This window comes from Mustela erminea, chromosome 8 (genome assembly GCF_009829155.1).
Source record: "Mustela erminea isolate mMusErm1 chromosome 8, mMusErm1.Pri, whole genome shotgun sequence".
In the NCBI taxonomy this organism is placed as follows: domain Eukaryota; kingdom Metazoa; phylum Chordata; class Mammalia; order Carnivora; family Mustelidae; genus Mustela; species Mustela erminea.
In genome coordinates this window covers 111,487,075-111,502,559 of record NC_045621.1, presented here as the reverse complement: position 1 = coordinate 111,502,559, position 15,485 = coordinate 111,487,075, and the positions used below count along the sequence as shown (strand labels likewise).

Sequence of the window (15,485 nt, the reverse complement as noted above, 5' to 3'; positions counted from 1 at the left end):
ATGAAAGAGAAGAGATCACAACTAACACCAAAGAAATACAAACTATTATAAGAACATATTATGAGCAACTCTACGCCAATAAATTTGACAATCTGGAAGAAATAGATGCATTCCTAGAAACATATAAACTACCACAACTGAACCAGGAAGAAATAGAAAGCCTGAACAGACCCATAACCAGGAAGGAGATTGAAACAGTCATTAAAAATCTCCAAACAAACAAAAGCCCAGGGCCAGACGGCTTCCCGGGGGAATTCTACCAAACATTTAAAGAAGAACTAATTCCTATTCTCCTGAAACTGTTCCAAAAAATAGAAATGGAAGGAAAACTACCAAACTCATTTTATGAGGCCAGCATCACCTTGATCCCAAAACCAGACAAGGATCCCATCAAAAAAGAGAGCTATAGACCAATATCCTTGATGAACACAGATCCGAAAATACTCAACAAAATACGAGCCAATAGGATTCAACAGTACATTAAAAAGATTATTCACCACGACCAAGTGGGATTTATTCCAGGGCTGCAAGGTTGGTTCAACATCCGCAAATCAGTCAATGTGATACAACACATCAATAAAAGAAAGAACAAGAACCATATGATACTCTCAATAGATGCTGAAAAAGCATTTGACAAAGTACAGCATCCCTTCCTGATCAAAACTCTTCAAAGTGTAGGGATAGAGGGCACATACCTCAATATCATCAAAGCCATCTATGAAAAACCCACCGCAAATATCATTCTCAAAGGAGAAAAACTGAAAGCTTTTCCGCTAAGGTCAGGAACACGGCAGGGATGTCCATTATCACCACTGCTATTCAACATAGTACTAGAGGTCCTAGCCTCAGCAATCAGACAACAAAAGGAAATTAAAGGCATCCAAATCGGCAAAGAAGAAGTCAAATTATCACTCTTCGCAGATGATATGATACTATATGTGGAAAACCCAAAAGACTCCACTCCAAAACTGCTAGAACTTGTACAGGAATTCAGTAAAGTGTCAGGATATAAAATCAATGCACAGAAATCAGTTGCATTTCTCTACACCAACAGCAAGACAGAAGAAAGAGAAATTAAGGAGTCCATCCCATTTACAATTGCACCCAAAACCATAAGATACCTAGGAATAAACCTAACCAAAGAGGCACAGAATCTATACTCAGAAAACTATAAAGTACTCATGAAAGAAATTGAGGAAGACACAAAGAAATGGAAAAATGTTCCATGCTCCTGGATTGGAAGAATAAATATTGTGAAAATGTCTATGATACCTAAAGCAATCTACACATTTAATGCAATTCCTATCAAAGTACCATCCATCTTTTTCAAAGAAATGGAACAAATAATTCTAAAATTTATATGGAACCAGAAAAGACCTCGAATAGCCAAAGGGATATTGAAAAAGAAAGCCAACGTTGGTGGCATCACAATCCCGGACTTCAAGCTCTACTACAAAGCTGTCATCATCAAGACAGCATGGTACTGGCACAAAAACAGACACATAGATCAATGGAACAGAATAGAGAGCCCAGAAATAGACCCTCAACTCTACGGTCAACTAATCTTCGACAAAGCAGGAAAGAATGTCCAATGGAAAAAAGACAGCCTCTTCAATAAATGGTGCTGGGAAAATTGGACAGCCACATGCAGAAAAATGAAACTGGACCATTTCCTTACACCACACACAAAAATAGCCTCAAAATGGATGAAGGACCTCTATGTGCGAAAGGAATCTATCAAAATCCTTGAGGAGAACACAGGCAGCAACCTCTTCGACCTCAGCCACAGCAACATCTTTCTAGGAACAACGCCAAAGGCAAGGGAAGCAAGGGCAAAAATGAACTATTGGGATTTCATCAAGATCAAAAGCTTTTGCACAGCAAAGGAAACAGTTAACAATATCAAAAGACAACTGACAGAATGGGAGAAGATATTTGCAAACGACATATCAGATAAAGGACTAGTGTCCAGAATCTATAAAGAACTTAGCAAACTCAACACACAAAGAACAAATAATCCAATCAAGAAATGGGCAGAGGACATGAACAGACATTTCTGCAAAGAAGACATCCAGATGGCCAACAGACACATGAAAAAGTGCTCCATATCACTCGGCATCAGGGAAATACAATCAAAACCACAATGAGATATCACATCACACCAGTCAGAATGGCTAAAATAAACAAGTCAGGAAATGACAGATGCTGGCGAGGGTGCGGAGAAAGGGAAACCCTCCTACACTGTTGGTGGGAATGCAAGCTGGTGCAGCCACTCTGGAAAACAGCATGGAGGTTCCTCAAAATGTTGAAAATAGAACTGCCCTATAACCCAGCAATTGCACTACTGGGTATTTACCCTAAAGATACAAACGTAGTGATCCAAAGGGGCACATGCACCCGAATGTTTATAGCAGCAATGTCCACAATAGCCAAACTATGGAAAGAACCTAGATGTCCATCAACAGATGAATGGATCAAGAAGATGTGGTATATATACACAATGGAATACTATGCAGCCATCAAAAGAAATGAAATCTTGCCATTTGCGACAATATGGATGGAACTAGAGCGTATCATGCTTAGCGAAATAAGTCAAGCAGAGAAAGACAACTATCATATGATCTCCCTGATATGAGGAAGTGGTGATGCAACATGGGGGCTTAAGTGGGTAGGAGAAGAATCAATGAAACAAGATGGGATTGGGAGGGAGACAAACCATAAGTGACTCTTAATCTCACAAAACAAACTGAGGGTTGCTGGGGGGAGGGGGTTTGGGAGAAGGGGGTGGGATTATGGACATTGGGGAGGGTATGTACTTTGGTGAGTGCTGTGAAGTGTGTAAACCTGGTGATTCACAGACCTGTACCCCTGGGGATAAAAACATATGTTTATAAAAAATTAAAAAAAATAAAAAATTAAAAAAAAAATAAATTGACTTGGCTAAACTTCTTAAAAAACGCCATGGCTTCTGACAGAAAAAAAAGGGAGGGATGCCTGGGTCACTCAGTCGGTTAAGCATCTGCCTTCAGCTCAGGTCATGATCCCAAAGTCCTAGGTTTGAGTCCTCTATCAGGCTCCATCCTCAGTGGAGAGTGTGCTTCTCATTCCCTCTGCCTGCCACCCCTCCTGCTTGTGCACTCACACTCTCTCTCTGACAAATAAATAAATAAAAATCTTTTTAAAAAAAAGGTGGGGGAGGGCGATTGGGAGATATCTACTGTGAATCTTTGCTAATTAGTTCCTAAAGAGAAACAAATCGCTCCTAGCAGACAGAGAAACAAACTTATCAAGATATCTTGGGTGCAAAATTAAAAGATATGGTAATGGTTTGAAGAGGCAGCATCCTCCCTCCATCTCCCTTCCAAACTAACATCATTTTTCACTACTATGTCTCCTCTTGAGGATAGATTAAAATGTCACACACACACACACAAACACTGCACAATTCCCTTCCATGAAGAAACAAAACACTGTCCCAATGGAAGAAAGAAGTGAGAGGAAAGTAATAATCCAATTCCTGACACAATATTGCATACCCATCACTGAAAGTGTTAACCAAAAAAAATAGCCACTTACCTGATCAAGATTTGAAAGGCTGTTAGGATCCTGACTCAGACCTTGGTACTGTCCCCTGAGTCTGTCACCAGCAGCTATTTTCCTAAACTTCTTCAGATCCACAACATACAGTGCACTGGATAGAAAAGAAATACTTGTTGTAACCATGGATTGTAGCAGAAAAAGTAACCTCACTGAATAATGGTCACCAGATAAATATCCTGCCCTCTCTTTGAAAAAGTAAGCAGTGGCATTACAGTGGAGCTCATGGTCAGTATGTGCTCCTTCAAAGATGGCTCATGCAAAACCCATATTCTTCCACCAAGCTCACTTTGTCTCTCTTCCTTATTCAACTGCCTTCCTTATTTAGCTACCTTAAATCTCTGACAAGAGAATACTTCTACCAAATGTCAGCAGATTAGGTAATAAAAGCTAACTATCAGTCAAAGATATCCTGATGATGTCTTAAACATCACAGGGAAAAAAAACCCAGTGCCACAGATCTTCTGGACCAAGAACATTTAACTAATGATAAAGAAATCACCAAACCCTAACATTTATCTCTGTAAATGCTGCAACCTTCCAGATCTTCCAAACCACACTCAGCCCAGAGCAGATAATGTAATGTTACAGTCTATCTTAAGAATTCTACTTCTAGAAATTTGTCCCACAGATATATCTGAAATATACTAAATGATGTATTTAATTATTCACTGCAATGCAGTATGTCACAACAAAATACCATAAGTAACACAAATACTGGAATAATATGTAGACGTAAAAAGGAAGGTCTCTCTCTCAACACACTAATTTAAGATCTATTAGAGAAATTAAATAAAGCAAGCACAAAATTGTAAACATGATGGCATATTTTGTGTATAAAAAGAAATTTGGTTGTTAATGTAAGAAATCAAGAAACTCTGGAAGGACATAAATTAATAGAGGAGGTTATCTGTTGTAGAAGTGAGAACTGGGTAGAGGACATAAAAGACTGGGAAGATTATTTTTTGTAATAATCTGGGCATATCATTTATAATTTTTATTTTTGAACCATATTAATTTATTGCCTATTCACAATTTCAAATATGCAAAATAAATTTTTTAAGAAAAGAAAATCAAACAGCATTAAGAGTATTCCTTTTTCAATACCTGATATGATACTTCCGCCCAGCCAAATGACTAGCCCAGTACCCCGATTTCCAGAACCTGTAGCCATCCATTTCTTTTCGGCTATCACAGAAAGGAGTATAACCATAAGGAGCACCATCCAAATTGAAATCTCTTAACTCTTTCAGATCCGTTCGTACAATCTGAAGAAAAGAAAATCACAAGTCATTTGTATTGCTTTGTTTGTTTTAGAGGGAGAGAGAGCAGGAAGGGAGTAGGGGAGGGAGGTATAGATTAGAGGAAGAGAGAGAATCTTAAATAGGCTTCATGCCCAGTGCAGAGCCTGACACAGGGCTCCATCTCACGACCTTGAGATCATAACCTGAGCCAAAATCAAAAGTCAGACACTTAACCAACTGAGCCACCCAGACAACCCACAAGTCATCTGTTAAACTGCTGAGAGCAGTTTCCTTAAAATCCGGAATGCCTCACTGAGACATTGCAGAGGGCAGCTCTGAGGTTAATGGCACAGTCTCCAGCTGTAGACCCAGTCTGAACCCAGATTCTTACACTGATTAACTGACTGCTTTCATTAACATGTAAGACACTTTGTCTAGAGCTTGGCACATAGTATTCTAGTATTCAAAAAGGTAGAAATAAAACAAATTTACACTACTTAGCCTCTCTGTGACTGAGTTTCCTCATGTGTAAAATGGATACTTCACAGGATTACATGAATCAGTACACGGACAGCTGTGAAAAGATGCCGGACACACAAGTACTCAACAAAGAGTAAGTATGCTTATATTAGAATCCAGAAAGCATGCTTTAGATCACGTCAGTTGTGATACAGTGAGTCCTATAAGGCAGGTAATTCCAAAGAGGTGGATGAAGCCTGTGGCCACATGCACATATGACATATCACTTCCATTCAGATGATTACCTCAGGTGTCAGCCAGCTCAGGGGATGGGGGAAGGTTAAAGAACTATATTCACACTTTTTTAGTTTGTATGGTCTAAAACCACAGTATGTTCCTTTTAAGTCAAATCTTGACAGGAAGAAGACTATCTGAAGAGTTCCAAATTATCAAAGCCAGGCATCTATCTACTAGAGCTTCCTCCCTCTTAACCATGTCAGTAAGTCCTAGCTTTTGGGTAAATAACTGGAGATAATGGCAAGCACTGTTAAACCTCAATCTTTTAGTTTCTAGTTTGTATGTTAAATGAATTAAGTATGTAATTATGTACTGCATAAATGATGTAAACGCAACTGCGTAAAAGAGGCACAGAAAAAAGATGAAAAGAAATACATCAAATGCAAATTTTAAAAAGTAATCACGTGTTGGTATAACTTTCCATATATTCTATTTTTTATTACTTTTGTATTAGTAATTTTGTATTAGTCACCATGTAGTACATCATTAGTTTTCATGTAGTGTTCCATGATTCACGTGGGCATATTCATATTCATATGTGTGCATATTCCATATATTCTAATAATATAACATAAACATGTATTTTTCTGTAACTAGGAAAATTAAAAAGGAGAAGGAAGTCTAATGCCTTTAATACGAACTGTTTATTTTTTTAAGATCTTATTTATTTATCTGACAAAGAGAGAGACAGTGAGAGGGAACACAAGCAGGGGGAGTGGGATAGGGAGAACCAGGCCTCCTGCTGAGCAGGGAGGCTGATGTAGGGCTTGAACCCAGGATCCCGGGATCATGATGAGAGCAAAGGTCCTGAGGCACCCAGGCACCCCAATATGAACTGTTTAAATCTGGCTTGTAAGAGCTTACTTGGGGCGCCTGGGTCGCTCATTGGGTTAAAGCCTCTGCCTTCAGCTCAGGTCATGATCCCAGGGTCCTGGGATTGAGCCCCTGGGATTGAGCCCCGAATCAGGTCTCTGCTCAGCAGGGAGCCTGCTTCCCCCCCCGCCCCGCCTCTGCCTGCCTCTCTGCCTACTTTTGATCTCTATCTGCCAAAAAAATAAATAAAATCTTTAAAAAAAAAAAAAAAGAGCTTACCTGATCAGCATCTACAAACAGGAATTTGTCAACAACCAATGGGAAGAGCACATCCAAGAAGAGAATCTTGTAACCCCAGATGATGCGCTGCTTCTCAGTCTGCTGATGAAGCCACCGAGGCCATTTGTACTGAACAAGTTCATATTGGAAATTGTATTCATTTGCCATATAAGGTATGAACTCCTATTTTGGGACATAGGAAACAACAAACAACCATTTACTTTTTTTTTTTTTTTTAACAACCATTTACTTTGATGAAGAAATTCAACTCTGTAAGTCAGCCATCATGATTATGGCACAAGTAAAATACATTTACCATAACAGTGGTCTAATACAGAAATCTAACCCTGACTCACTACATAAAAGAATACAGAGTAACCTGCACTACACTTTCTAATTAAACTATAAATACATGCTCAGAGGAAGAGAATGTATTTTATCAAAACAAAAGATACAGATTTTCTTCTAATGTTATCCAAGCTTCAAACAGGTCAAAATTTTGTTTGGTTTTATAAGAACTATCCTTCCAAAATAATCCAGTCTGGAATGAACATACAAATATGCAAGCAGGGGCTCCTGGCTGGGTTTTAGTTGGAAGAGCACATGACTCTTGATCTTGGGGTCATCAGTTTGAGCCCCACACTGGGTGTACAGATTACTTAAACTAAATAAACAAAAATATATATATACAACTGAGGAAGGGAAACCTAATTAAAAGGAAAATTTTTAAATCATACAAGTAAGACTGAAGCAGTAAAAACTCTATTATACCATACATATCTCCTTAATAAGAATCCTTTCCTTTCTCCTGAGGAACAAACCTTAAATGTGGGAGACAAATAATTCTTCAAGAACCAGAATTTCACAGGAGTCTTGGTATTCTTCAGTACTGACAGCATCATTATACTGTCAAACAAAAGCAAACAATAATCAATAAGAATCTTCTAATGCTTTTTAATCTCAGAGAAATCAAGTAGAGTCAATCACGAGACTGCTAAATGTTCTTCATAGCAGAGCAAATTGATGGCAAAGAGAGACGCTTAGTAATGGAAATGGAAAACTACACTTATTATACAAAGTTATCATTGAATGGAAAAGAAAGTATTTCTCACCCATAAAAATATACCTGATAAAGGCAAACGTTTTAATCATGTTACATCTTTTAATAAACTCCTTCATGAACTGCTTTCTTAACTATGGTACAAATGAATAATGAAGGTTGTGGTTAAATGACTACAGGACTCTGAAAAGAAAACCTGTAAGCCACAATAGCTGTGTGTGGCTGTACTGCCCCCCAGAGCCTCAATTGAAGACCCTGCCAGGGAGGAGAGCAGGGAGAGGTCAGGGGATATAGCAAATGACTATGGCATCAGGATTTCCTACTTTGAAAACAGACAAAAACAAACTGAATCAAGGAATTTAATTAAATTGAATTATAACCAACATTTAACATTAACTACTTTATTTTAGGTCAGTTATTTTTTGGAAATGGGAGGGCTGACCTGAGTAAAATGACAGTTTAATTATTTGCCACACTAGATTTGTCATGGAAAATTAAAAGTAAAATGAACCCTGGCATTAAGAAAGGCACTCTCAAGGAAAGGAGTATATATTCATAGCCAAGCCTTTCCCTGGGAAGCACTGCCTCAACCAGCCTAAGGCTGTGACCTTTCCTTGACCCTGACTGTGTGACCTCAGGCAAGTTCCTTCACCCTCTGAATCTCCCTATAAACAAAGGTATTCTTCTGTGAGAACCAAGATCACTCCTCGCTCTAAACTATGAGTCTTTGGAAGGCAGGTCCATGGCCCTATTCTACTTCTATTCTCTGTGCTGACCTCCTAATTTCTGGTTTAAGCAATGACTTGCTTAAGTCATTGGCCAATTAAACACCACTATTTATATTGTGCATGCAGCACTATTAAAGGTTTATAGCCTTGTAATATCCTCACAGATGCATTTAAGATACAGTCAGACTTTATGAGACTGACAGAACAAAACAAATACAATTATATATTCAAAATCCTCAGAGTGCTTCAGATTACAAAGAAGCATAATGGACAGAATCCCATAAAAGATTAACTAAGTAAGAATACTAAAACAAACTCATTCATATATACTGAAATAATCAATACAACTAACCGAAGAAATCTTTCATAGAGATGACCAGATGCCACGGAGAAAATATTAATTATGTCATCTTTATCTTGTTTCACTTCCTCAGTCTTCTGTCCTCCCGTAAAGCCCCTATAATAATAAAGATAAAAACAAGAACACTTGAAATGCTGGTACAGATACATAGCCCTTTAAGGGGAGAGCTACAGAGATGGTGTTTCCCATTCCCATTCCTTCCCAAGGGGGTAATGCAGGAGGAGCCAGTGAAACATCCTCTGGGACCCCCAAGAGGGCACAAGGCAACCAAGCCAGCACAGGGTAAAGAGGATGCTGCCTACGGGGTACCACATAGCTTCACAAATAGACTGAACACAGGCGATTCCACAGAATGTGATCTGCTCAATGGGAAGTAAACTGAACTCTCCAAAAGGCAGGCACAACCCAATGAGAGTCAAGAAGTAACTTCCCCACAAGGGGATGTTAACATCCTTCACTTAGTCAGTGGAAAACACTCATCTACTCAAAATAGAAAGTGCAAGATGTGGTGGCAGAGTGCAGACTCTGAAAGGCCCAGATAGGATTCTTATACTCAAAAGAAGGGAGAGACGGTGCTTACACCTCACCTTTTCCTTAAAAGATACATATACATATATATATGTATATATATATTTTTTTAATGGTACCAATTTACCATTTGAAGGAGTCCCAAAATCCAGATTCATTTTCATTAGTTCCATCACTCAGCAAGTCTTCATTTACCATATCTGCCTTCTTCTGAACCTGCAACCATATGTGAGGAGTGCTATCAACAATAGGAAATGAATTCTCCAATAAGCATGACAACCAACCCAGAGTCTAGACGAGTTCAATAGAATGATCATCAACATACCACATTAAAACTGCAGGTGATGAGACAGCAACCTCTCTTAATTAGATAATAACTTTTTTACTTTGAAAAATGGTCAAAGAACCTCAAATTCAACTGTGTAGGAAACATACTCAAAGCAAAACTAGAAACCTAATCCACCAAGCTGAGAGCTGGTTTTCCAGAAGTAGAGTACAGCCCACATGAGCACTGACAGGCAGTCACTTTAGCTCACAGCCTGTTTTTAGGATTTCCCAGGAAAAAGACAGGTTGAATCTTCTCCCCAGCATAGAGACCAGTTTTCTGCTCAACTGTGTGGGCTGCTTTAGATTCTACTGTGTGTAATGATTATTTATTCTATAATACCTATTATTTGTGTTTAAGGCATTAAGAATTTCAAAATTCTGAGAAGTGAAAAGAAATGAAATAGGGATACCAATTATTATTGTTCTTGGAATTTTCACAGGCATCCTTCCCAATTTTCTGAGAACAGTCATCAATAGTAATATTAATGATGGCTATGTAAGCAAAATAGTATCTTGTGAAAACACTTTATGTAAAATGAGACTATTATTGCTCACTGAGATTACTCAAAAGGTGCAATCTCTCGGCTGAAGAAAGCCACAAATGTATGTTTACCAAAGACATCTTACATTTAAAGTATTCTGGGGCGCCTAGTGGCTCAGCTGGCTAAGTGTCTGACTCCTGATTTCGGCTCAGGTCATGATTTTAGGATGGTGAGAATGAGCCCCACATTGGTCTCTGTGCTAGGCATGGAGCCTGCTTAGGATTCTCTTCTTTCTCTTTCTCTCTCTCTCCCGCCGCATAGTCTCCCCGCCCCCCACCCTGGCATGCTCTCTCTCTCTCTCTCAAAAAAAAAAAAAAAAAAAAAAAAAGGCATTTCAATAAACACTAAAATTCCAAAGCTGAATTAAAGTCTTAAGCAGGTTTTTCTTCCCACCAGCTTTACTGAGATATAATTACTGACAAACATTGTAAAAATTGAAGGTACACAATGTGATGATTTGATTTGATCTGCATATATTATTTGCATATATATTGTAAAATGATGACCACAGTGACAGTATTATTAGTTAACACATCCACATTATCTAGATAAGAGCTACTGAATGCCAGAATACTGCTACTTTTACCCACTATAAAAGAATGTCTGTTTTAGGATTACCAAACTCACCTTCACTTTAATAATTTTGCTCTTGAAGTTGTTGAGGACAACAACAATTTCATCAGCATCAGGAGGAGAATCTGTGCCATCGTGGCTTAGAGAGAAAAGAAAGGGAAAGGACAAGACAGACATTACAAATCACAATTCTCAAAATGCAGTAAGTGGTATGACATCAAGCTGCCATATTTGTTATCATAAACGAGTTTTCCAGAACAAATTAATTTCTCACAACCTGCAGGAAGTCCCTTCAAGCTACACAGAAGCACTTGTCAGAATCTCTATCCTTCAAACATCGAACATTCCAGTCACAACCCAAACTTTTTTCTTGAGTCTCCTCTTTAAATTACTTTTCACAGGGGCACCTGGGTGGCTCAGTGGGTTAAAGCCTCTGCCTTTGGCTCAGGTCATGATCCCAGGGTCCTGGGATGGAGCCCTGCATCGGGCTCTCTGCTCACCAGGGAGCCTGCTCCCTTCTCTCTCTCTGCCTGCCTCTCTGCCTACTTGTGATCTCTGTCTGTCAAATAAATAAATAAAATCTTTAAATTACCTTTCACAGAGAAAAAAGCTCCCAGTGCTGGCAAGCGCATAATAACACTTAATCAACACCTGTAATAACAAAGTCTGAGCCAAGTTCAGCACCAGCAATAAAGGGCTGTCCAGGGGTATAAGCCACTCTGCACCATCATCAGAAACACATCACTTCTACTCTTTCACAGACAAGTAACAAAGCATGACTCTACTTCAGAGTACCGTAAAGGTATCACTCTATCCTTCTGCCTGGAGGCACACAATCAGCCAACTCTAGTCTCAACTCAACCTGGTGCCCATATTCTGAAGAAAGAACTATACCAAGCTCTATTTGCAGGGAGGGCTAGGGCAAAATTGGAAACTTTAAAATTAAAAATAAGATATCCCCAATCAACTAATTCCTAAAATTTCCAGGCATCAATTTTCAAGGTGTTAAGTGCAGAAAGCCACGATAAAATATGAATTCACCACATTCATTCAATATCATTCAGCAGACAGCAGAGTTCTCAGGCAAGGAAAGATTCTGATGTGGAGCATGAAACACTACAGAATCTGGGACTATCCAAGATGAAGGGAACTCTAGACAGCAGGAAGAGAGGAGGACTCCATACTCCTAGGGTAGGGGGAAGAGTAGTCAAGGAAAGGGCATATGGAAGGGATGGTGTTTAGAAGAAGAACAAGTAAATTTCTCATGATGGGATTAAATTCTGCAAAAGTATATTTAAGAAAACGTTATTGGGAAGAAAACCTAGTATTTACAATGAATGTTATTATAATACAGCTTCAAGAATCCATGCTGCTCTATGGAACTAAAATCACACAACCAGAGGGTGTTTTAAATACACTGTAATGGAAATTCCTCCCTAAAACTTGACACAAACTCTCTTCACATAGCTTAAAACTAATTTAAATTGTGTTAAAGAGAATTTAGATTACACCTTTTAAAAGGCAGTATAATTTTTCTTCTGTTTCCCCTTTTAATTCCTTTTTTAATATTCAATTGAGCAACATATAGTACATCAGTTTTTGAATGTAGTGTTCAATGATTCATTAGTTGCACATAAAACCCAGTGCTCATCACCACACATGCCTTCCTTAATATCCATTACCTGGTTACCCCATTCTCCCAACCACCTCCCTTCTGTAATCCTCTGTTTGTTTCCCACAGTCCAAAGTCTCTCATGGTTTATCTCCCTCTCTGGTTTCTTTCCATTTAGTTTTCCCTCCCTTCCCCTATGGTCCCCTGTGCTTTTCCTTATGTTCCATATATGAGTGAAACCATGCTCATGGATTGGAAGAATAAACATTGCTAAAGTATTTATGCTGCCAAGAGCAATCTATACTTTCAATGTAATCACTATCAAAATACCATCGACATTTTTCACAGAGCTGCAACAAACAATCCTAAAATTTGTATGGAACCAGAAAAGACTCCAAATCACCAGGGGAATTATGAAAAAGAAAACCAAAGCTGGGGACACATAATGACTGAGTTTAAGCTGTATTACAAAGCTGTAAACATCAAGAGAGCACAGTATTGGCACAAAAACAGACACACAGATCAATGGAACTAAACAGAGACCCCAGAAACAGACCCTCAACTCTATGGTCAACGAATCTTCAATAAAGTAGGAAACAGTATCTAATGGAAAAAAGACAGTCTCTTCAGTAAACAGTGCTGGGAAAATTGGACCGTCTTATGCAGAAGAATGAAACTAGACCACACTCTTACACCATACACAAAGATAATCTCAAAATGTCAGTATAATTTTTTTAAGCTAACAGGAGGCCACTGCAAACCTGAAGGCAAAAACCTGGGGACTGACAAAATGCTCTGGAAATGCTGGAAATACTGCCATATTACCCCAGACCAGGAAAGCCAATGCTAGCACCAAGATTTCATGGCCAAAATTTATACCTTCTGTGTATGTACAATTCACCCAGGGTCAAGAAATATACTATCCAGGCAGAAAAGACTGACTGTTATTTACTTTTTTCTCCTTTCCTGAAATAACTCAATTTCTCATCTGCCTATGGTTTTCATCACAGTGAGAGAATGACCCGATTCTGGGATGCTGTTAGCACAAAGGAAAGACTAAAGAGTAAAACCTGACATACTTACTAGTATTCATACCACTTATTGTCCAATCATACCCTGACAGTTCTTCCATACTCAATTTCCTGGAAAAGCATTGTTTCATCACACATAAATTCTTATTTCCCAGTTAACTGCCAGTGTAGTACTCAATTCAAGTTGATTCTTTGTAAAATATTCTGGAAAAGAAGCACCTACATCACTTAATCCTACCTGTAAATTCTATAAATATCTTCAGACCGACCCTTCCTTAGTCTGAGAATCCAAGCTCCTGGGTTGGCTTTTAACTGAAAGTAGCCCTAAGGTAAGAAGGAAGATAAATTTTAGTTTTCTTTGAAACATCAAAATGCTGTTTCTGAGGGACAGTTATTTCGTTTTCTGAAATATCACTCATATTTTAAATAAGACAGTTATAATTTCAGTGCTATTCTTTAAAAGAAAGAGAGAGAAATAATAAATAAATAAATAAATAAATAAATAAATAAATAAATCTACCCATTAGAAACACTAGCAAAATACAGGCCAGTGAATACAGGCCAGTGAAGCCAAGAACGGGGCCCTTGATCTGTAAGTGAATGAAGGATCAATGTGTCATGTATGAATAAGCTACAAACCTCCAAAGCCAAGAAAAATGCTGTCAGCTCTTAAGCAATGCATCTGCAGGCACCAATTTGATTAGAACAGAATATTCAGAATAGTCTAGCATTTTTTTAAGGCTAATATGTTATTCCAACCTGTAAGTTTAACTTAGATTTTTATACTGATCAAATTTATTCAATCATGAATTTTAATCTCACTCATATTCAGAATGCAAACTGTTTTATCCATAAACTCTAGTGCCCAAATTAACATGACTCAATACTCCCACCTAATGTACTGATTATTTACCAGATTGGCCATAACAATGGTATCCACAATAACTGGGTTGGCCGAAGTTCCTAATGTAAACTGCAGTCCTCGTGGGGGCTGGCCTGTGGTGATGTCATAGCAGTGACCTTCTAGCAAGAGGTACTCCAGCTCATACTCAGCAGCCACCACACTATCCACCTGCAATAGCAGAATTAAATCACTTGAAAATTACTCAGCAATAAAAAGAAACAAATTATTGAGCCATGCAACAACACAGATTTCAAATGCATTATACAAACTTAACAAAGAGACATAAAGGGCTGCATATTTCTAAGAAATATAAGTCATATTTCTAAGAAATTTAAGGAAAGGCAAAACTATAGTGACAGAAAGAGGAAGGGACTGCCCCCAAAGGGGCACAAGAGAACTCTCTGGGGGGATAGAAATGCTCTGTATCTTGATTGTGCAAGGAGATTTTATACAGCTTTACAGAGTGTAGAAGACTGTCATCTAGGAAGTACTATCAGGGAAACCATGTAAAATACACTGCCAAAAGAATGAACCAATCTAAAAGCTAAAGAATAAAGAAGGTAACAAAGAAACAATGAGAAACGGCAGAGAAAAACATAAATTCACCTTGGTCTACAGGATATAGCTGTAAATACTACTGCTGTTCTAAAGGCAAATATCCAAAATGTATTTGATGCCTCCATAATGGCACAAAACCATTCATGTTCTACATCAACTGCCTAAATTATTACTGATTCCTTGAAGAAAATATGATGTAATTGCAAGGCATTGGGGAAGCTTGGCTTTAGTTAAAGGGTTTTTATTCTAGTCTGGTTCACATTTGGCTCTGTAATCCTATCTAATGCTAATAAGAAATTATTTGGAGCTTAATATGTTACTGAACACTAAATTCCAAAACCATAATAATGAAAGCTAAGAGGTACTACAGCTCTAAGTAAGGTGACTCCACACAGTCACCAAGTCCCAGGCTCTGTTTTTAGCCAATACAGAGAAAGCCTAGGAAAGAGCAGAAAAAAACTCTAAGGACATGGAAGAGAGCTGCTCTGCTTCGATGCCTCCTTTTACAGCTCTTTAGTGCCTTCTGTGGCCATTTTGCAATCTCTGCAGCAAAAGCTGGTTCTTCAAGGGCA

At 38.4% G+C, this 15,485-nt stretch overlaps 1 protein-coding gene across 2 annotated transcripts in view; it reads right to left on the bottom strand.

Annotated features, from left to right (window-relative positions):
- UGGT1 (UDP-glucose glycoprotein glucosyltransferase 1) overlaps positions 1 to 15,485 on the bottom strand; it is a 130,519-nt gene that overhangs the window by 25,144 nt on the left and 89,890 nt on the right. For both annotated transcript variants that reach the window (XM_032354022.1, XM_032354023.1), the window contains 9 exons: positions 14,365 to 14,523; positions 13,690 to 13,775; positions 10,863 to 10,947; positions 9,494 to 9,582; positions 8,830 to 8,934; positions 7,511 to 7,595; positions 6,690 to 6,872; positions 4,705 to 4,865; positions 3,577 to 3,691 (listed from right to left, as the gene is read on the bottom strand). In XM_032354022.1, the coding sequence (XP_032209913.1) occupies positions 3,577 to 3,691; positions 4,705 to 4,865; positions 6,690 to 6,872; positions 7,511 to 7,595; positions 8,830 to 8,934; positions 9,494 to 9,582; positions 10,863 to 10,947; positions 13,690 to 13,775; positions 14,365 to 14,523 (1,068 nt within the window). The remainder of the gene's footprint in view (positions 1 to 3,576; positions 3,692 to 4,704; positions 4,866 to 6,689; positions 6,873 to 7,510; positions 7,596 to 8,829; positions 8,935 to 9,493; positions 9,583 to 10,862; positions 10,948 to 13,689; positions 13,776 to 14,364; positions 14,524 to 15,485) is intronic.